The 22,811-nt window shown below is 51.6% G+C and overlaps 1 protein-coding gene across 1 annotated transcript in view; it reads right to left on the bottom strand.

Annotated features, from left to right (window-relative positions):
• Positions 1–22,573, bottom strand: part of ITGA10 (integrin subunit alpha 10) — a 51,580-nt gene extending 29,007 nt beyond the window's left edge. Inside the window, 4 exon segments of the mRNA XM_005293628.4 lie at positions 1,885–1,973; positions 2,398–2,507; positions 7,511–7,622; positions 22,388–22,573. Coding sequence (XP_005293685.2) covers positions 1,885–1,973; positions 2,398–2,507; positions 7,511–7,622; positions 22,388–22,439 — 363 coding nt within the window. The 5' untranslated portion in view covers positions 22,440–22,573.
• Between the last annotated feature and the right edge of the window lie 238 nt (positions 22,574–22,811).

The following is a 22,811-nucleotide window of genomic DNA, read 5'->3' as shown; positions in this document are numbered from 1 at the left end:
CAGGTATTAGATGGGTCATGAGTGTCTATCCCACCTCGGACGTGTCTCCCACCCCGCTGTGCTGGGATAGCCCAGTGGGACCAGCCAGCCCTCTGTCCTTTCCCTGACGTGACGTGGGTGACGTTAAGTCCTGGCCCTAGCGACCAACGTCCTCGGGGTCTCAACTCCTACGTCTCCACCCGGGCAGGGCACGATTGCTGCCAGGTACAGAGGGGAATTCCTCTCCCTGCCCCGATCAGCCATCAGTGTTGAAGCTGTCAGTCAAGGGGGGCGTTTCTGAGAGACGGACGCTTGTCTGTTGGAAACTGGCCTGAGCCCCACCAAGCTCATGTCACGCAGGAGCCAGCAGACGGGGAACACACAATGCCCGGCGCTATGCTATACCACGCCACCCGAGGTGGGGTGGATGTGGAATTATTTATGTCGAATTAGGCACCTAACCCCCCATTGATTTCAAAGGGAGTTGGGCACCTAAATACCTTTAAGAATCTGGCCTTTAGGGTATGTCTCCACTGCAATCAAAGACCTGCCGGGGGCGGGAGAGGGGGGGGTCTCAGAGCCGGGGCTCCAGAGCCGGACAGCGACACTGCTATTCTTACCCCCGCCGGCCTGAGCCCCGCGAGCATACGGCCATTGACCCGGGCTCTGAGACTCGCTGCTGTGGGTGTTCGATTGTGCCGTGGCCTCTCTGTGTGTGATGCAGGGATAACCCGTGTCCCCACCCCACAGGGGTGTCATGGGGCTAAATCCGCTAACCGCTGGGAAGTGCTCAGCCGCTCCGGTCTCGGGAGTCAGCTAAGTACCTTCGAGTAGACGGCTACTCCAGGGAGTGTGCTGTGTCCGGAGCAGGGAGGCTGTGGGGGAAACTGATCCCCAGTGGCAAAGGCAGCAGAGCTGGGGGAGAACCCAGCACGGCCGCCCCGCTGCCCACGGTGGCCTGACCGGCTCTGAGCAGACGCTGACTCAGTGAGCAAACAAGAGCGAGACCACAGAGATGCAGGGCGGCAGCTGGCAGGGAGTGAAAAGCCACACAGGGCTATATTCCCAGCTGAATGACAGAGCCAGGCCTGGTCGCCTTCCTAATGCTGCAGGACTGGCAAGGGGGACGAGGCCACGGCTGGGTGCTCCGAGCGCAGCCAGACCCTGCAGTACCGAGGCAGGCCGAGAGCAGCTCGGGTGTTACCTGGCACTAGTCTAACTCCACTCGAATGTTGCTCCTCTCCTGTCCCACCCCCTCCCCAGCCCTGCCCTCCTCCATCCACCCCGTCTCTCCCCACCATCCCGAAGGATCTACTTTTCACCCCTCAGCAGGACTCTGCCAAAAAGCCCAAGGGATTTAGGGACACACGCCCCACTGGGCTCTCAGCAGGGTTTGTGCTTCTCCCTCCCTCAGATCACTTTGGCAAGTCCTCTCCGCCACGCTGGGGAAATTTACAAAATAATAACGTCTCCCAGTGTTAAAATGCAACTTGCTCCACTTTGAAAAGACTCCTTTTATCCAAGCCTACCCCTAGCTTAAGAGGCAATGTGGCCCAGTGGGTAGGGCCCTGGACCAGCAGTCAAGTATTCTGGGTTCTATTTCTACCTCTGACTTGCTATGTGACCTTGGGCAAGTCACCGGGCCTCAGTTTCCCCTCCCACTCTTTGTCTTACACGGACTTAGATTGTAAGTTCTTTGGGGAAGGGACTGTCTCATTATGGGTATGTACAGCTCCTAGTACAACGGGGCCCTGATCTCAATGGGAGTCCTGAGATGCCACCACAGTAGGAAGTTTGTGGGTCTAAGTTTGCGACTGTGAGGCTCACACCCGGGATGGTGAAGGCAGCTCACAGAAATGCAGCACGTGGGACTTTTTTCGGCCCGTTGGTAAGAACTTTGCTCACCACGAAGCCATCCTCTTTGTTGTCCAGGAGCGTCATTCCAAAGTGCATATTTCTGATTTGCGTGGAGACGTTCCGCAGGGCCATGTCACCTAAATAAAGTGCCGAGAGGCGGAAGGAAAAGCAAACGGCGTTTTAGTGCCCAGCTCCGATGCTCAGACTGAGCTGAAGGGAACTGGGGATTTCAATCGGCGTTTGGCATCTAATTCCCATTAGATCCTTTGTAAACCCTGCCCTTTACATTTACTTTCGAAAGGCTGAGAGGTTTCAAAACCACCCGGGGTGGGGAGTGGGCAGATTTAGACACCCAGTTTTCAGGAATGAAAATGCCAGTACAATTATGAAGGGTACATTCTCATTAGGGTTTGCTGATGCTTGGCGGATTGGGCGCTAGGGATCTTGGGTTTGGATGCCAGCACTCCAGTCCCCATCGAGTTCCAAATCCCTTAGGGCAGGTTCGAAAATTTCAACCCAAACGGATCCGTTTTTCAAGGCGGCGCCTTCACGTGGCGTTACCTAGGTTGACCTTGGCACACGCGGAGTTGTTTCTTGCACCCATAGCGCACTTGTACACGTCCCCTTTCCGGTTGTCGGCTGTCCCATCCCAGGGCGCCCCGACCAACATCCTGTAGAGGAAACACCAACAACGCAGTCAAGGGGGCAGAGATGGTACCTTCCTCCTCAGAACATCAAGAAATAAATTGTTAGCAGAGTGGGCAGCCTGAGGTTCTGATGCGACAGGGAGAGGTTTGCAGGGAAGTTTTATAGTTAGTTTTAAAAAGTGTTATATATAAACCCTTCACGGTGCATGGCATAAACCTGGGGTGAGTAAGAAACTGCCCCTAAAGGTCTGTTATTCCATAAGTATCCACTAGGGGGGATTCTTGCACCTTCCTCGAAAGCTGCTATGATTGGCTACCCTCAGAGACAGGAGACCGCAGACAACCTTGATCCAATAGGTAGTGCCTAGTTCCTAATTAACAATACTTGGCGCTTTGACCAAATAAGCCAGTCTAAAATCGCAAAGCATTTCACAACAGGGCAGAGCATCATTAGCCCCACTGTACAGATGGGAAAACTGAGGCTCGCGGAAGGGGACATGACATGCCCAAGCAAGTCACTGGCAGAACTTGGAATAGAGATCACGCTGCAACTGCCAAAGTCCTACTCTAGATGCTAGACAAACTCCCTCACACAGCTGGGCATAGCAGAGCGACAGAATAGGGCCCCTTTAAATAGTTTTGAAGACCTCGAGTTTTAGACACACAGCCCCAGAAACCAGCCTGCGCAGCGAGGCCGGGCGTGTTTGCATGTCCTTAGCAAATACGGGTCTTTGGGGCCGACCGTGCCTGGTTTAATTGGGCTTTTCCCAGTCCTGCAGCCTCCTGGAATCCTCATCACACCAGCCCCCTGCTTGCCTCTGGTCTGGTAACCTAATGAAAATACCTTCGAGGAGACGAGTTCTGGCTCTCTGCTTTAGCTAAAACGCTGCCTAAGTTTATGGCTCCGTGAGTTCCTCTTGGTTCACACGCCTCCGGGGGAAAACACACGCGGAGGAAATTCTCTGCACAGATGGATCGGGAAGGGAAGGACGTACCAGAAGGCCAAAACTTCAGCTGGTTCAGTGGTTAGGGTGATGCCTTAGGACTCGGGGGGATGTGAGGTCAAGTCAATGCCTTGTTCTTCCAAAAACTTGGGCAAGTCACCAGTGCTCCACTGATGCCCAGGAACTACAGAGATCTGGCCCTATTCCCACCCGGAAAACAACCCCTCGGCGTTTTAACTGCCTGCAAGTGCTTTTAAAACACCCCAGGTTAAAAAGATCAAGTCAAACGAAGAAGGGAGAAAATAGACGCCATGAAACCGCTCTGGGGAGGCTCTCTCTACTCCCAGCCCCAAGGAGCGCTGGTGAGAGAATGAACCTGAGGAGGAGTGAATGGAGAAAGCAGATCTTAGGCTGAGGATGGGTGAGGGGGAAAAAGGCACTTGGATGTAGATGTAGGATTGTTCAGCCAAACTCTGCAACTTAAATCAACCGTCCTCGCGCTGTCTGTGGTTGTTGAGCATGGCTGACACAGCTGCAGAGGAACAACGGATTCAGTTCCCAGATCCTCAAAGATGTTCAGTACCTAGCTCCTCAGGTGCCAGGTGGTTATCCACGTGCTTAACTTTAGTCCCGTGACATGTCCTGTTACTCCAAGCCTCCGTTTCCCAACTGTAAAACAGCGACAATAGCGCTGCCCTCCCGCACAGCGTAAATGGATTCACAATGGTGAGGCCCTCTGATGCTGGGCCTCTTATAGGTACGTCAGACAGATCAATCTATTCTTGGGGTACCTCCCTTCCAGGCCAGCGGCGTTTGACTTCCCAGCACTCATCAGTTTGTTTCATTTTTAAAAAAGCCAGTGCCTACGTAGACAGCCGATATGCTGCCAGCCCTTCGGGATCTTGGCATTGGCCCGCTATTGTTTTATTAGGGCTGATTGAAAATTTTCCATCAAAACTTTTTTTGGGGGGGAGGGAGGGGACGCAGGGATGGAAAACTGGGGTTTTGCTGAAACCAAAATGTTTCCTGGATGCGTCAGCTTTCCTTGAAAGGTTTTGATTTTTTTTTTTTCAGTCAGAAAACTGAAAAATGTGGGTGGAAAAGCCAGACTTTGAGTTGGGGGCCAACATTTTTGATTTGTTCTCCCCTATAAGGAGGAGTTCACTTGCTCTCGCAACAAATGAGCCAGAGACCTCTTCTGAGGGCAATCACCAGTGCTTTTTATTTTCAGTCTCAGTTCCCACCACCTTCTATTTACGGTCTGCTACAAACCAGCCACCTGGGGGACAGCTAGCGTCTCCAGCCAGAAGGGGTGCACGCGCTGGGGTTCCTCCCTTCCCTTTCTCTTCCCCCCTCACTGCCTTCCTGCCAGCCTTATATAGCCCCCTGCTAACGAGGCCTGCAGGTGCTTCTCTCCTAGCAATTAGGCATGGCATACTCAGGCAGCCCCAATTAATGCTTCTTAATTGGAGCTGGGCTAACAGGGGCCTGGCTCAGGACACCCCCTCAACAAAAAGTCAACATTTTCCACTGGACGTGTTGATAAAACGACAGGACAGATTTTTGGGTTTTGTCAAAATTTTCCATGGCGCGCCCCTCCCCCCCATTTCCCAACAAGCTCTAGGTTTTCCAGCCCGGTCGCCGCACTTTAAAGTGGCTGAAAGTTTGGGGGAACAGTTCTAAACGCGGGCGGATGCATTGCCTTTTCCGTCCTTGGTGGAAGTTCTGTCGTAGAAGATGTCATGGCTGCCCAGAACAGGAGCACCCGGCTTAGGCCCCAGATTTAGCCCAGGAGGGAAATCAGTTAAGGTCTGGAGGTTGTTTTGTCCGTCAGCCTTAGCCGAAGAACATGGAGCTGGAGACACACATTTTCTTGGGGGTGGGCAGAGGTGCCGTCGTGAAAGACCTGCCCAGCATCCGCAGAGGAGTGGCAATAGATGCTTTTCATGGGGACAGCCTCCCTTTAGCTTACTGACACAGGCTATCTTGCCAATTTTGGGAGGGACTGTACCTCAGGAATCAAATGACCCCATATTTGGGTCACTAACCCTCGCCAGTGATCCCATGAGGCCCAGCAAACTTAAGAATGGCCATATTGGGTCAGACCAAAGGTCCATCTAGCCCAGTATCATGTCTTCTGACAGAGGCCAATGTCAGATACTTCAGAGGGAATGAACAGAACAGGGAATCATCAAGTGATCCATCCCCTGTCACCCATTCCCAGCTTCTGGCAAACAGAGGCTAGGGACACCATTCCTGCCCATCCTGGCTAATAGCCATTGATGGCCCTATCCTCCGTGAACTTATCTAGCTCTTTTTTGAACCCTGTTATAGTCTTGGCCTTCACAACATCCTCTGGCAAGGAGTTCCACAGGTGGACTGTGTGTTGTGTGAAGAAATACTTCCTTCTTTGATTTAAGGCAATCCGAGTGACTATGCAGATTGTAGCGCTTTAGAAGAGTTGAGCTTTACAGAGAAAGCTGGTCTAAACCTTAACTCTAATATCATCCCTCCTCATTGCAGCTAAGAGAGAGGACTTGATTCCCTACGGCCTGTTCTCACTTGGGCATCTCTTGCTGAGACTGGCAGCCCAGGAGGCCAGTTAGCGCCAATGAAGATGTGATCGCCAGTCCACTGGGAATGGCTTGGTGACCCACCCACTCCTACATTGGTCACCTAATGGACGGCAATTTCGGGTCACCCTCTGAGCTCGTATTCAAGCCATACAATAACACTAGCTCCCAGCTCAGCACAGAGATGGCTGCAGATCCAAGACTTTGCTCCAAACACCCACGGACAGCTGTTGGCCTGCTACTTCACTCCCCTTTCCCCCTCCAGAACCCCCCCCATACTATACAGCATTTGTTTCCTGTATTCAGATGACCTTCGTGTCAAACAATTACGACGACCAGTCCCGGCCGCGGCTGGCTTCTCCCGGCATAACAGTTGGATTTCCTGAGTGCAGGAGATTTTTATTTTTTCCCCCTTCTCCTTCTGTGAATCATTTTCAAACAGCAGCTGAGTCAGGGCTTCTAGCCATTTCCTTTTATTATTTTTTTATAAACTGCTGATGTGCACTTGGGGAAATCAGGGATACAGTTCGGACTCCTCCGTCCCCTGCTCCCGTGCACGGCTGCGATACAGATGCTCGAATTAAAGCCAGGGGGACCTCATCAGTTTCAACGGGGAGTGGGGGGGGTCCTCCAGTTTTTGTCCCCTTTGGTACCTCTGAGCCCTGGCCATGCAGTGCAGTGAGTTCTCCCCGCTTTGAATCTTCCCCATGTTCAAGAGAGGCAGCGTGGCCCAGTCATTAGAGCACTGGCCTAAGACTCAGGAAGTCTAGCTTCCTGGCCCAACTCTGCCACTGACCGTGGGAAAGTCACTTCCCTTCTCCCTGCCTCAGTTTCCTCTCCCACCCTTTGTCTGTCTTATCTGTTTAGATCAATGGTCCCCAAACTTTTGAGGGTCATGTCCCCCTTACACCTGTCGATGCCCCCGCCTGGAGCCACAGCTAGGAACAGGACTGTGGCTCGGGGGGGGGGGGGGGACGACATATGGACAGGGTAAGGGGCCAAGGCTGCGGCCGCACCTGGGGGTGGGTCTGGGGCCAGGAGTGGGGCCGGGGAAAGAGCTGCGGCCAGGGGCTGGGTGGCACTCCCTCCCCGCCCCCGCCCCCCATGGTGGCTGGCCTGGGCTCCTCCAAAGGTTCCTCTATGTCTCCCTAGGGAGTGCGTGCCCCACAGTTCAGGGACCTCTGGTTTAGTTTGTAAATTCTGTATGGACGAACACAACAGGGACCTGATGTTGGTTGGGGCCCCTAGGCGCTTCTGGAATGCAAATAAATAATATTAGCTCTCCCCTGCCAAAGGCACCAGAACTATGTCAGACCGGAGTCAAACTGGTTTCCAGTTATGGCCCGAAAGTGGATTTGAATTAGGAATGCAGCCGTGAAAAGCACATGCAGCTATTGGTTCCCCTCAGCTCAGTCCATCTCATAAGCCCCTGTAAAATTCACACTGTCCACACTGGCACGAAGGGCTGCCCCCTGGAACTGCTGTGGCAGGTAATGCTTTCCACACTCACCATTTCTTCCCTCCAGCCTCGTGCTGCAGGACTTTGTAACCGAACTGAGCCTCCGGTGGGCCCTGGAAGATCTGGGGTCTCTTCACATCAATGTTGAATGACCTGCATAGCCCTAAAGAGACATAGAGCAGAGTGTTAGTCTAATCCAGAGACCCCCAAAGTTGGGGGAGGTGCAAAGACGTAGGGGTGGAGTGGAAGGACAGAGACAAAACTCTCAACCATTCTCCAGAATCTCGGCTTTCATTTAAAACAAGAGTCAAGTCTCCAGATGTTACGGCTGCAAAGAAAAGCTTACAAATCTGACCCGAATAGTAAGTTAGCTGGAAACTGTATTCTGTGCGGCACTGAAACCATTGGCCAATTTGGCAAACAGCTTGGGCTGAAAAAGGAACCAAACACAAACATTTCAGACACATTTCGTTCCAAAAGGTCATTCGGAATTGACATTGGAACCATTTCATGTGGCCCAAATGGAACATTTTCTCTCTTTTTTTTTTGTTTAGTCGAGGGGGGAAAAAATGGAAAAATTCAGTTTCAGTTGAAACTAACCGCCTTTTGTGGGGGATTTTTCAGTTCGGTGGCCGAAGCTGACGCTGCATCACTTACACTTGGGTCATACTTTTTAGCTTTTAATCAACGAGTCGCCCTTTTTGCCTTGCAAGACAGGGCCAGTAGGAGCAGAATCAAGCCAACACTTTAAAAAAAAACACCTCCCTCTGTGTACATCTTTCATGCACTTAAGTGAACTCCAGAAAATTCAGACTAGTGTGTTACTTTAGCATCCCTGATCGGAGCCCCATCGCGGCAGGCACTCCGCACGAAACAAAACAACGTGGGTTAATCCTAGTGTAGACAGGACAGTGGGAGTTTGAACACGTGTTAACTAGGCAATTACCTGGACCAGGTCCCATCTGCATCAAAATTTTAATTTGGTAAAACCACATCTTTTTTTTCAGCAAAGACCAAGCTGTAGTAAAACAGTCCCTCTCCCAAATTACTTGCAGTCTAAGTAGGCGAAACAAAAACATGTGAGGGGAAACTGAGGCGCAGAGAGCCAGATCCTCAAAGGTAACTCCATTGGGAGTTAGGTGCCTAAACAACTTTGAGGATCTGGACCAAAGTGACTTGCCCACGGTTGGTGTCTCAAATTACATGGTTCATGACAAATCCATCAGGTCCACTTGATGCAGGACTCGGGGGGGGGGGAGGGATTTTAGAGCCTGGGTACGCAGGAGGTCAGACTAGATGATCACAACGGTCCCTGCTGGCCTTGGAATCTGCGAGTCTCTGTATCGTGAGCTGCTAGGGGAACGGAAACATTTGTGCAGCCTGCGACCAGATGCTAAAACAACCCCCCCTTCCCACTAGCCCAGGCAGTCCAAGCCCTCAATGAGACTTTCAGACTCTTCCCAGATTGGGTTCTTTCAGGTTAACAGCCGCAAGGAGGCCAGGCAAACCGCAGCCGGCAGCACACGTGGCCTGGGTTGAGTTTGTGCAGCCGATTCCCCCCCCCCACGGCCACAGGAAATGTCGTTGTCCCATCATGTGGTGGATTTTGTTAGCCGGCCTGCCCTAGAACTCACTGCCGGCGCTTGCATTTCGACTCCCCGCTGGAGTCAGATTCCAAGGCCAGAAGGGACAACTGCGATTATCCAGCCTGCCCCCTGTGTAACACGGGCCATGGGCTATCCAATCACCTTGGGCTGCAGGACCCGCAGGGCCGTGCTGCCCTGTAATGGTCAGCGTAGCTACACCGGGAGCTTTTAGGACAAAGGGGCAGGGGAGTGAGATACACAGGTGTTTACGCACCACCCCTGGGAAGTATTAGCCCTAGGGTGCAGATAGGAAAACTGAGGCATGGAAGGGTGGGGGAAGTGACTTATTCAAAGCTGATAGAGGAGCTGGGGCCTGAGTGCCTAGCCACATTATGATTTGTACTTCAGTAGCACCTACTGGTTCCCAGCGAGCCCAGTGCTCCCCAGTGCACACTCAGTGAGTGACAGTCTCTGCATTGAAGGGGCACTCAACGGGCCAATGGTGGGAGTGGAAACTGAGGCACGGTGCGTGGAGGGGGGGAGTGACGCCCCAGGACCTACAGCACGCCAGTAGCAGAGCCAAGAATAGAACCCCAGGCGTCCCAAGTTGTTTAATTCGGAACCCGGCCATGGGTCTTAAGAGCTCAAGTGATTGCTTCCAACCAGGCATTCCCGTGAGGCCGTCAGGACTGAACGTCACTGTCTATTGCATTGCCCGCTCACCCGGCTTTATCACACCCACACCCTTCCCGGCTCCCAGGCCTGGACCCTACCCCCGGGCTACGCGGCCTCTCCCCCACCAGACCAGAGCTGAACTCCGGCCCTGGGACAGCATGGCCGGGTAAGAGGAGGGGAAAAGGGACCCGATCCCCTTGTGGCCCGGCAGCAGCCTCTCTGACTGCGAGCAGGAGGGGGTGGATTGGTCTGGCATGCGCCCGTTTTAAACGGGGCCCAGATTTAGATCCTGTCTGTAGCAGCAACAGTCCCCTCGCATGCATCCCGAATGGGATTTAGAGAGCAGGGCTGGAAACCACTGACCGCGCTGTTACTCCCAGCGGAGGGGCGGCCATCCTCGCAGAGAGCACTGCCTGGTGCCCATGCCCACTCTCTGCTGGACTCCAATTCTAGGCCCTTCCAAGCCACAACGGGGTCAGCTCTACTCTGGGCTGTACTCTTCCCAGTTGGCCCTATTCTCCCCCTTGGCCTGAGCATCTGCCAGCCACCTGCTTCCCCTTGTAAGGCAATGCCCTTGGGGTGGGGGAGTAGCCAGCACCAGGATGTGAACCTGCGACCTCTTGGCCTAGAGGCACAAGAGATAAAGACCCACCTCTGCTAGCTGAAGCCTGTTGCACCTCTGGGCAGAGCACTAGACAGAGACAGGGCCGCACTGCAGGAGGGTGGGTTAGCGGAGCCGGGTCAGGCATTGCGTGAGCGTGGTTTGGAAGCAGAGAGACAGGCCGCTGGGAGCAGTGCCGGTAATTCAATAGCGTAGTCAGCGTGGCTCTCTCTGGAAACCCTTTGCCTGCGAAAGCCTGATGCTAGGTCTGCACTCCAGCTAGTAGTCTGCATCTGGGCCTGGGTAGACAGCCGCGCGCTACCTCTGCTCAAGGTAGCGCGCTAGGGGCTAGCCACCCGAGTGCAGATCCAGGAGGTCGCATGGGCTTGTACCAGGGCGGCTAGCGCACAGTGCCCCTTGTGCCACCAGATCTTGAGCAGCTACCAGCATACGTGGGCTGGGTGGCATGGTGCCTGATACCGTGTAGACATACCCAGAGAGAACAGCAGGGTGTCGGCCTGTGTCCAATGGAATTCCCTTTCTACTATTCACACTAGACCTGGTCAACAAAAATAGAGACCCAGCCGTTTTCCATTGCAAAAAGCGGTTTCGGCAAAAATCAAAATATCTCCTGGGAACGTGTTCATTTTGCAATGGGAAGAAGTCAAAAATCCACGGAAATGACGCTATCCAGCTGAAATGTTTTGATTCCTGTTCATGTTTAAAATAACTTTCCGATTTTATCTTTCACATTAATGGAGAACAAACGTCAAAGCAAAAAGTGGCCGCGCCGCTGAAGCAAAACATTCGAAGGGTCCCAAATCGAAATCGTTTCGCGGGACGTTTCGGCTTTTCATTTCATTTGGGAACGACAACCACCACATTTCTCCATGTCAGAATTCCTCAGGGAACAGAAATTTGGGTTCCCAACCAGCTCTTATAACCCCCAGTCCCGTCTCTTCTCTGGTCCAAGAAGCAAACGCTGTTCCCAAGTTGGCGCTAGGAGGTGCTGTGCGGCCGGACTCCTTGCAAGATGGATGTTCTGGTTCTTTTAGTGTCCCCAGCAGCCCGGGGCACGTTTTAGAAACAGGGGAGGAGCCCGAGTGAGCTGAATTTCTCCCAAAGCGATAATTTAGTCCCATCTCCTTAAAAACACCTCATAGTCCCGTGCCTCTTCCATGTGCCTGCTCATCTCAGTGATACCTCAGTGATACATCCCAATCCCAAAGCACTTCACGGATCACAATTAACCCTCACCTCGCGTAGGGAAGAATCAGTCCTGCCTTCCTGCAGCTGCACGGCGAAGGGAAGAAATGCGCCCAGCGGTACAGCATCCCAACTCACGGCCTCTTTCTCTGATCCCACGGCCCACGTTCCCCCCGCCTCCCAGACCTGGGGCCTAGAACCCAGGAGCCCTTGAGTCCACTGCACGACTAGACGATTTCAGCCAAGCACCTTAAAACCAAATCCAGGAGGAGGAGGAAACGAAACTGACCATGATCCATCAGGTGAAAGTGACTGAATTTATTGCACCGGCCAAAGGACTAAAACAGGAGCAGTGACAGCAGCGGAGGTCCGTGCGAAACTCAGCAAGGGCGTATTCTTTGGAAATATACAGGGTCTGATTTCCATGTACACCCAGGCACTGGCAATCTAGGGGCCCTCCCGAGATGTGGGAGAGTTAACTGTAATTGACACTTGATTTTTAAGGCTGCTTTAAACTCTCCTTCATGGAACTATCAAATGAAGCCCATCGTAGGGTGACCAGATGTCCCGATTTTATAGGGACAGTCCCGATTTTTGGGTCTTTTTCTTATATAGGCTCCTATTATCCTCCACGCCCATCCTGATTTTTCACACTTGCTGTCTGGTCACTCTAAGCCCATGATACGGCCAACCTTAAGAGTGTCTGATGCATTTCATGCCTGGGTGTCAGTGAGGCTCGAGACTGGAGGAGTTGTCCTGAAATTATACTTTCCAAGCTGAGATCATAACAACCTCCCAGCGACAGGCTCCAGCTTGGCAGGGCAGAGCGGGGCAGTGTATTTCCTGTCTCTCTGAGGATGTGTAAGGAGAGGGCGGAGGCTGTGCCCCTTGCACACTGACTCCTCTGTCTTGGGAGCCGACCGTGCCCCAGATTCGCAGCAAACCTCAGGAAGAAAACAGCCTAGCAATTACGCAGGGTGTAGTTTGAAAATAGAGCGCCTTCGCCCCAGGATGGAGCACACGCACACGCTGCAAATTCCTTGCATGGCTGGCTAGCTAATTACCAGCAGCGCCGAGAAGCCAGCTTCGGAAATTAGCCCGCACGGGTATTTTAGGAAACTCAAATTAAAGAGAGAAAAAATTCTCGTTGTCTTGAAATATTTTGAGAATTGCACCGGCCCAGAGCCAAGAGCCTTGTTTATCCCAGCCCGGACCTGCCAGTTAACCTCATATGTTATTGCTGTCTTTAAAATTGTCATGCAGTTACAGCCAGTGATCGTCTGGTCTCATCTCCTGCGTAGGACAGGCCAGAGAAGCTCCCCCAGGGACCCTTGCACTGAGCGGTGGTTCTCAACCTTTTTGGGGCTCGGGATCCATTTGTAAATGTTTATGGCCCATCGCAACCCAGTAAATAGCCTGAGGGTGGAGTAGAGTTAGCACCTGGCTGGTATCTGATCAGCCTGGCTGTTTTTTTACGGATTTGCCAGTTGCCAGAAAAATAATGTAATCTGACAGGTTTTTTTTTATGTGGGTCTGAAGATTTGCATGATCATCACAATACATGGGGACAGCTAATGTTAAAAGTTTCTGTGTCCAGCTAAAGATGCTGCAGTGTTCCCACTTCCCCAGTTTAAGTAAAAAAAAGACGTTATCAGTCTGATCTATATGTAGGGTGACCAGACAGCCAGTGTGAAAAAGCAGGATGGAGGGGTGGAGGGTAATAGGACTCTATATAAGACAAAGCCCCAAATATCAGGACTGTCCCTATAAAATCGGGACCTCTGGTCAGCCTATCTATATGTTACCTGCGTGTGTAGCTACAAGCAGCCGTGAAAGTCTTTAGCAGAGGGGAAAAATTCCAGCAGCTCCCCGAGGCAGGAAAAGGCTCCGGCCGTGGGCACTACACGTGGGAGGCGCTGGTTGGGTGTGTAGAGAGCCGTGTATATAGACCCTAAGGTTCTAGCATGGCTTTGCTTGGGAACCTATCCTTGTAACAAACCCCGATGCCAACTCTGTCCACATATCTATTCAAGTGACATCATCATAGGACCTAATCACATCAGCCACACCATCAGGGGCTCGTTCACCTGCACATCTACCAATGTGATATAGGCCATCATGTGCCAGCAATGCCCCTCTGCCATGTACATTGGCCAAACCGGACAGTCTCTACACAAAAGAATTCATGGACACAAATCTGACATCAGGAATCAAAATACTCAAAAACCAGTGGGAGAACACTTTAACCTGTCTGGTCATTCAGTGACAGACCTGCGGGTGGCTATATTACAACAGAAAAACTTCAACAACAGACTCCAACGAGAGACTGCTGAGCTGGAATTGATATGCAAACTAGACACAATCAACAAAGGATTGAATAAGGACTGGGAATGGCTGAGCCATTACAAACATTGAATCTATCTCCCCTTGTAAGTATTCTCACACTTCTTATCAAACTGTCTGTACTGGGCTAGCTTCATTATCACTTCAAATGTTTTTTTTCTCTTACTTAATTGGCCTCTCAGAGTTGGTAAGACAACTCCCACCTGTTCATGCTCTCTGTATGTGTGTATATATATCTCCTCAATATATGTTCCATTCTATATGTATCCGAAGAAGTGGGCTGTAGTCCACGAAAGCTTATGCTCTAATAAATTTGTTAGTCTCTAAGGTGCCACAAGTACTCCTGTTCTTCTTGGGATAACAGTCTACATAGTGATCTATACCCACGCTAGAGGAGCATGCAGTGTATGTACCCTACATGCCACCATCAATGTAGACATCAGAAAGCCGTCCAGTCCCTGTTTAATTAGGCAGAAGAGTTTTCCATTGAAAAATGCAGTTTCATTGAAACCTAAATGTTTCACGTTGACACGCGGATTTCAACTCAATTTGTTAATGGGAAAGGTTGGATTGGATTCATTTTATTTAGTAAAATGATATTTAAAATATTAATTTTAGATGTATTCGGCATACATAGCGTACAAAATATTAATATATTATAAATGTCTAAATAGAGTGTTTCAATATTATCCAAATTAGATGTTTTGAGGCTCCCAAATTGAAATTTTCTGGATTTTTCAGTCATTTTTTGTATGAATTTGAACCATTTTTCCCCAAAATGTCAGTGGGATGTAACTGGTCAAGGTGTAGAGGAACAGGGAACGTGGCCACAAGGATTGTTAGCCTAAGTTTCTTAGAAGTAGCATCCTGCAGTAGGGCTGTCTGAGTCTCCGGTACTTCACAAGGGCCATGTGAACAGCCTTGATCTGTCTCCACATGGTGTTCACTCTGAAACCTAGTGATGCCCATTTTAAAGTGTGGCCGAAATTGGCCGCACTGGGAGTTAGACCTGGGTTTTAGTCCCAGCTCTCTCACCGACTCCCAGGGATACTTTGGCCAAATTCCTGCCTTCCCATGCCTCAGTTTACCCACCTACAAGATGAAGATACCTATTCTTGCAAAGCATTTTGAGACTTATGAGTGGAAAATGCTACCGCAATGGTGCCAAGTAGCGTCTCTTCTGGTTACAACCATGAGGAGTCCTTGTGGCACCTTAGAGACTAACAAATTTATTTGGGCCTAAGCTTTCGTGGGCTAAAACCCACTTCATCAGATGCATCTGATGAAGTGGGTCCAAATACATGTGTTAGTCTCTACGGTGCCACAAGGAGTCCTCGTTGTTTTTGCTGATACAGACGAACACGGGTACCCCTCTGAAACCTGTCTTCTGGTTAAGTCTCCTTGTTAACTATTTCCCTGCCAATTATTTAAGCAAAAGCATGGCAGCTATTCAGGCACTGTGGGTGGAGCTTGGCATCGTGGGCGGAGTTTAGCAAGAATACCACTTCTTCCTTCCCTCCTCTACTGAGGCTCCCCTCCTCCATACACACACTCACTCCAAGGAAGGGGAGTTTATATGTAAATTAAATGGACTAGCCTGGAACCAATTAGACATGTAAAGAAAAGAGGAACTCCTCACTGATCCCCTGGATGGAAGAGACCCTCCAACTATGTATTAAGAACAGTATTCTCAGCCCAAAGCATTTCAAAAATCCCCCCAAATCATAAGATTGGAATAAAAACCTTACGGTTTTTAAACTACTAAATTAAGTTTGAGCGTCTTGACTTGGAACGTTGCCCAATCCTGCTGTTTTATCACGCGTTCCAAGACATTGGTCTGTTTTCCCCCCAAAACTCCAGCTGTTGGAGTCATGCGAGAATCTTATGAAAAAAGTACATTGCTAGTAAGTTATAAAGAAAAGCTCAGACATGTGACCTCGGTCTCAGAAACCAGAAGACACAATTAGATTTAAAAAAAAAAAATCGCAGAATTTTTTGAAGTCCGTCATGATTTTTGGGGGGGCCTGACTCAGGATTTTTGAATGCTTGGGGTTTGCGATGTGCCCTGAGGTTTGTGAGCCTTTATGACCGAACTCGGGTCAGAGTTTTCTTTGCAAGCATGAGGGCCAGAAACCTAAAAAAAAAAAAAGCTGTGATTTTCACTTAATCACATGACTCCAGAAGCTGTGGGTTTCAGAAACGGAAACACCAAATACAGCAAGCCTGCCCTTCTTGTGCCTCAGTTTCCCCCTCTACAAGCACAAGCTCAAGGTACGTCGTAGATTGGATTCCACCTGGAGGGAAGAAAAGGTGTAGAGGACAAAGAACGACCTATTGTAGGAAAAGGATGCTACAATCATGGAGACATCTCACAGCAGAGTTACATCGCTCTGGACAGCCAGCGGTGGGAAAAATGGGCCACTTCTAGACATAGGAGAGTCTAAATCTAAGTCTCTATAAAAGAGAGATACTTACATCTACAACCAAATTATGAGCTGGCTCTGCTGTGAGCAAGTGGCAGGATCAGGGGCTGTAAATCCCAGGCCCAAGAAAATCTCCCTGATTTGCCAAAATATTTCCCTTTTTGAGAAAAAATATCCTCTGGGAATTTCTCAGCCACCACAGCGAATGCCTGCCAATCCCCTGGAGCGGGCTGGAGAGGGCATGATGGGACGAGTCAAAGCAGTTCCAGATGTGCCGTGATCTACGCCATCGCTTGCCGGGGGGCAGGGGGGAGAAGGCCAACCTGCTGCTCGGAGATGAGTCGAGCTGGTCGGACGTTCCCCCCTCCCCCAATCCAGATGTAATTTTCAGGCAAAGCTGTTTTTCATCAACATTTTTAAAAAAGCCACCGAAACGTTTGACTGAGTTTTGATTTTCCAACGCCACCTCCCAAATGTTTCAGCTTCTGCTTTTGCGTTTTCCTCCAAAAAAACCCACTATAAAACATCAAGTTGTTCCTGGGGAAATTCTGATTAAAGAAAGGAAAGAAAAGAAAAGTTTCATCCACGTTTCCATACAAAACCATGGCATTTTCCAGCGGGTGTTCGCCGAGCTCTGTCTGCCCAGCTCAGAGCAACGAAGATGTCCCAGTGCTTAGAGGCTACAGCTGACTTCAGAGTGGCGGCTTGTGTCGACATACCTGAGCTAGCGTTGATCTAGCTAGCTCCGGGTACCGCTAGCAGGGAAGCCGTGTTTTTAGCACAGGCCAGCCATGCGAGCGTTCACTCTGGGACCCGGGCAGTCTACCCGGCCCATGCGGCCACGACTTCATTGCTATGGGGACCTTAGCTAGCTTGATTAAAGCCAGCGGGGGTCCATGCACCCCATGGCTGCAGTGCAGAAATACCCTGCCAAGGGGATGAGAGAGAAGGTCAGTCTGGCCGCCTGGAAAGCGTTTTGCTCTGATTAGAAGCTGCCACACACTGATCTGATCCCGGAAGGGTGAGAGGCTATTTGGATCAATGAGTTTGGGTCTGTCCATTAGGAGCCAGCCATGAAGTTCACCCGAGTATCGGGAACGGCATTTGGGCCCAGTCTCCAGCTTTTGAATTTGGGAGAGGGGCGGGTTCGAACTTGCCAAGCGCCTCTGGAATTGCTAAGTTTGGTATCTACCTGAAGCTCCCCCCACAGTCCAGCCAGGCTCTGGGGCCTGGGCTGGCCTAAAAGGGCCGGGACTTTCCAAAAAAGGGCCAGCATCACCTGATCTCAAGAGCTTCTACCACTTGGTGGGGAGCGCCAAGGAGCCCAGAGGAAGGGCAAGTTGCTCCCCTATTCCTCACCTCTGCTCTCCCCTGCTAAAACCCTGTGCCGATTCCGGAAGAGTCTCTTGGGAAGAGCTGTCAGAGCACGGGAGCTGGCAGACTGGATCAGACCCAAGGTCCATCTGCTCCAGTGTCCTGTCGCTGACAGTCACCAGAGGAAGGTGGAAGAATCCCACAACAGGCAGAGGTGGGCTAATCTGATCTCGGCAGGAGATGGGCTGAAGCCCAGAAGCATGAGATTTAAAATCCCTTCCACACATGAGTTCGCATCAATCACAGCAACTATTCTTGTTATCCCTATAAGTGCCCAATCCCTTTTTGAACCTTGTGAAGTCCTTATCCTTGACAGCACCTGTGGCAATGACACAGGCTAATCACACCTTTTCTGGGTTTGAATTTGCTGCCTTTCATTTCCAGTGAATGTCCATTCGTTCTACAAGACAGGAAGAACAGAGTCTAGCAAAGCTAACTCAGGAATTTTGATTTGTTAATTGATAGACTTATGACCCCATTTATCCAGCTCCTTTCTAAGGTAACGACCCCAATCTTTCCAATTTCTTAATAGGAGAGGTTTTGCAGCTCTGAAGAAGAGTTCTGTGTAGCTTGTCTCTTTCGCCCACAGAAGTTGGTCCAATAAAAAATATTACCTTGTCCACCTTGTCTCCTTAATAAACTTGGTCATCTGCAAGATTTTCTTTCTCTTGTCTCACCCACCCTTTTCCAGATCAGCCAATATATTTAATGCTGGACCTTGAATGGAGACATGAGATGCTGCCTTGTTAACTTTTTGCCATGATTACAATTCGCCGTTTATTTCTAATCTGTTCCTTGTCTTCCAGCCAGTTTTTGATCCATGACAAAACTTCCCCTCTTATCCCATGACGACTTAGCTTCTGGAGTAACTTCTTGTCAAAGGTCTTTGGAGTTATGCCACCCTGTTCTCCTTTATCCACTCGACCGAGACATTAAAAAAGTCTAGTAGATTAGAGACACGTGGTTTTCCTTTGCGTGCTGACCTGATCGTCTTGTGCTCTTCCAGGCTTTATTCTATGTAACTGTTCCAACCAATTTCCTAGGTACAGATGTGTAGCTTATTGGTCTGTAATTCCCTGAATCTCCCCTAGAGCCTCCTTCCGATACAGGTAAGACCTCCAGTATAGCAGCTGTTTTTAAAAAATGGCGTATTTCTCACCAGCAGCTCAGACACTGAACATTTGAGTTCCTTCCATACTCTGGGACAGAGACCATCCAGGCCCGGGACTCACTGCTTCCTGAAGTTACCAGTTCGTTCCAGCACCTCCGTCTCAGATGGAACTGGTGCAAAGGGTCCTGGAGGCACATTTGAAGAGCAGCTATCGGTGGCAGAACGGGAGGGTGGCAGGGCTGGGAGCTTCTGGGATAGCTGCTTGGGTAAGAGTGTATCCAGTAGTTAGAGCAAGGAGCCCGGACTCCTGGGTTCCAATCCCAGATCGGGCACTGCAATTTGGTGGCATGTTGGACAAGTTGCTACCCCTCTCCCTGCTCCACTTGCCCTGTCCGATTCCCCAAGGCGGAGCCTGGCCGCAGATGTGGGGACAAACAGCTCACGACAGATCATCCTCCAATGCCAGTGGGCTACGTGCCAGCCCTGCGCCCACCGACCCGCAGCCCGTCAGGGCTTCACTGACTCGGGCCCCACCGTGGCGGAGCCCAGAAAGGCTGGGCTTTGGGCCAAGGAGCAGTTGCGTGTGCGGGGGATGCTCGATGAACGTTTGGTTTGGAACACGATCCCCCCACCTCATCCACTTTCCAGCCTGGGGGGCGGGATTCAGCAGCCAGCCGCCCCCACCCGGGGGGCACAGAGAGGCCAGCTGCAGAAGCAAGCAATGTGCCCGTTTCACCAGGTAATGAAAATCACAGGAGGAGTCCAGGACTTCAGGGGGAACTGCCCGTAGGAAGCGTCTTCTGTCCTCAGCCAAGGGATAAGGAACCTCATCGCTTCGCCTGGGCAGCATCTGTCAGATGGATGTTGGGATCCCCTCCCGTTAGTGGCGATGAGCACTGTACCCACGTACAGCAGCGAAGGCCCTCAAAGCACCTCCCTCAGCCTGCTCGCCAAGTGGGCATCGCCGTCCCGGACGGGGGAGGAAATGACTCATTAAGGGTCACGCGGCGAGTCAGTGGAAGAGCTGGGAAAAGACGTCAGGAGTCCCGCTCCCCATCAGCTCCAACCATTAGACCCCACTCCCTTCCCAAGCCCACCGCAGAACCCAGCCTGCTCATCTCCCGCGCCTGCCCCCTGCTGTAACCCACTCCCCACCCTGAGCCGGGACAGAACTCGGGAGTCCCACATCCCAGCCCCGTGCTTCAGCCCTCCGACTCGCTGATGCTCAGATGCGCCTCGGGGGGAGACGCAGCCTCTGGGGGAACGTGGCTCTGCCCGATTCCAGCTGAACCCAGGAATCCAAGAGCATCTGATGAAGCTCTGAGCCGGTTCTTTAATCCCCGACACTTCGCTCACGCTGGAAATACACCAACTCCCTCCGCCAAACGCCAGCTCTCCCCCACGCTCTAGCCACATGCTCCCCCTCCCTCCCCCAGCAGGGCCTGCCCATTGCAAAGCCAGCTGTGCCTGCGTTTCCGTGACACACTTTTCCCCTGGTCTGACTCTGCCCGGCCCGGGGAATGCAGCGGTGGCACCCTCTCCCCTCCCCCAGACCATGTGCAGCCTCCAGAAAGCAGAACCATCTGGGCCTTGTGGTTACGACACAGGGCTGGGGCTCTGGAGAGATGGTTCTGCCCCCGAGTCCCTGTGTGATGTGGGGCAGCTCGCTCCATGTCTGGGCCTCAGTTTCCCTCTTCTATAGTTGTGGGGGAATGCCTCCTCCCCCTGACCTTTCCTGACTGTACGTTTCCAGGGGTCAGAGACTGTCTACGGATTTGCACCCAGTATGACAGAATCCGCATCCCAGCTGAGTGTCTGGTTGCAACGATAAGACAAAGACCCCAGCGTCCGCGCTCACCCGCCCCCAGAACCCGGGGTGCAGGCTCTCCCCTGTGCACAGATTGGCAACAACCCCGTCCTTGCTCGGGAGCGGGGGGTAAGATTTACAAGAAGAACCACCCCAAATCGTTTTGTGCCCCGCGCCCTGGGTTCAGCTCTGGGCGGGGCTCGCCGGACTCTATGGCAGAACAATTTCGCTGTGGCCAGTCAGAGGCGTGGAGTCAGGATGCTTCTACAAAACCCAGGTGCAACGCTGCAGGTTCCTGAGGGCCATCCCTACACCCACGTACAGACCCTGAGCCCTGGTCCTTCTCAGGCCCCGAGCACACGAGCGCTTTGGGGGAAGTGAAGGCACCAGTGCAGTTCTTTTTATACTGCAGTAGCCCCCCCCCATGGCACCAATTGGTTTTTGGACCCAGTTGTGCTAGGCGCTGTACAAACACAGAGCAAGATATGGAGATATACCTATCTCATAGAACTGGAAGGGACCCCGAAAGGTCATCAAGTCCAGCCCCCTGCCTTCACTAGCAGGACTAAGTACTGATTTTTGCCCCACATCCCTAAGTGGCCCCCTCAAGGATTGAACTCACAACCCTGGGTTTAGCAGGCCAATGGTCCCTTCCCCAGAGGACTTTCTAGTCGATAGGACAGTGGTGTGTAAGCCACCAGATGGTGTGTGGACCTGGTCTGAGCAGAGTCAGGCAGGATACTTAACCCCTGGAACCATCTATCCTACCGCTGCCACCAGTGCTACCTGCTGTGAAGTTACACCAGAAAGCGCAATGGCGAGAAGTTTTCCAGGAGAGAGGCTGGTGTCGACACCCCCCTAACAAGACCATTATCTACAGCAAAGCTTAATTCTAGAGCAAGTACTCCTTGTTTTCCATCTCACCTGGACCCCCCATTTCCCATACTTGGGCCCCCCATACCATGGATCTAACCAGGCGTCCACATACACTTAGCAATATTGGAAGGGCCGGGAACGTCTCAATCCCTGACACCCATTTGCAACCCCCCAGCTGAGAATGCAGAGGGAGCACATCAGTATACAGAGGGGCCATCCAGGGCTCTCTTTCTACTTCGTGTCAGCCAGGGGTTCATTAGAAGCGCCAATTTCCCATTTCCCCCAGGTTGTCTCTCCCACTCAACGGCCTCTGCATTTGAAATATTGCATGCACACCAGCGGAGCCCGGAGCCCGTGCGATTCTCCCATGGCACTCGGAGAGCCACGTTATCCCTTACCCACAAAAACCCGGCACTTTCCTCCAGCCCGGCAACAACGCACCAGAAAAATTAGAGCAACGTTTGCATTCCAACCCACTGTTAACTCCTCAAAGCCCACGGTCTGGGCAGCTGTGACGTCCCCGGCTAGCCAGGGCACAAGACGAGGGCTCTATGGGTTAATTTCGCCTGCAGCTAGGGTGACCAGGCAGCAAGTGTGAAAAATCGGGACAGAGGGTGGGGGGTGGGGGTAATAGGAGCCTATATAAAAAAAGCCCCAAATATCAGGACTGTCCCTATAAAATCAGGACATCTGGTCACCCTACCTGCACACTTTTTAATAAAGTGGGTGCTGATTAGAAGGGGAAACTGCCAAAGACCCAACGGGCGTTAGGTGGCCAGTTAGGCCGGCCGCTGGATGCCCACCGGTGACTTGGAAAATAGCTCCTGGTGAAATAAGACTCAATTCAGTCCTGGATTTCACAGTCCTGCTGGGTTTTGTTTTTCCTTCCCTTTTCATATAAAGAAATTAAGAACCAGCTTCTTTACCTCTAAGCAGCAGCAGAATGCAGAGAACACAAAAACGGCGGGACGGCTCCATCGCCCGTTAGAGTCCAGCCGGAGCGTTTGTTCCAGGAGTGCGGACAGCCAGACTGGGCATAGTGCGAGCGTATGTGAGCGCCGCTCGCTCCCGCTGCCTCAAAGGTTACTCTGTCTTCTGCTGCTTTATTACACGCCACTCATATTTTTTCCTCCTTCGTCTCCCAGACATTTCAATTGGCTGCTAAAAATAAATGGCAGGGTAGGGATTTTTTTTTAAAGCCAAAACAGCAGAAACAATGAAGGAGCAGAGGGGGTGGGAATAGCAAACTAGAAACCACCCAGGCAACAGATGCAGGGAGCTAGTTGGGGAAAGCGTGATTCTGTAGCACGGCTTTTTGAGACACTCTTTTCACTCAGCCTGTTCTGAGTG

Source organism: Chrysemys picta, chromosome 20, assembly GCF_011386835.1.
Source record: "Chrysemys picta bellii isolate R12L10 chromosome 20, ASM1138683v2, whole genome shotgun sequence".
Taxonomy (NCBI): domain Eukaryota; kingdom Metazoa; phylum Chordata; order Testudines; family Emydidae; genus Chrysemys; species Chrysemys picta.
This window is presented reverse-complemented; position numbering and strand designations above follow the sequence as displayed.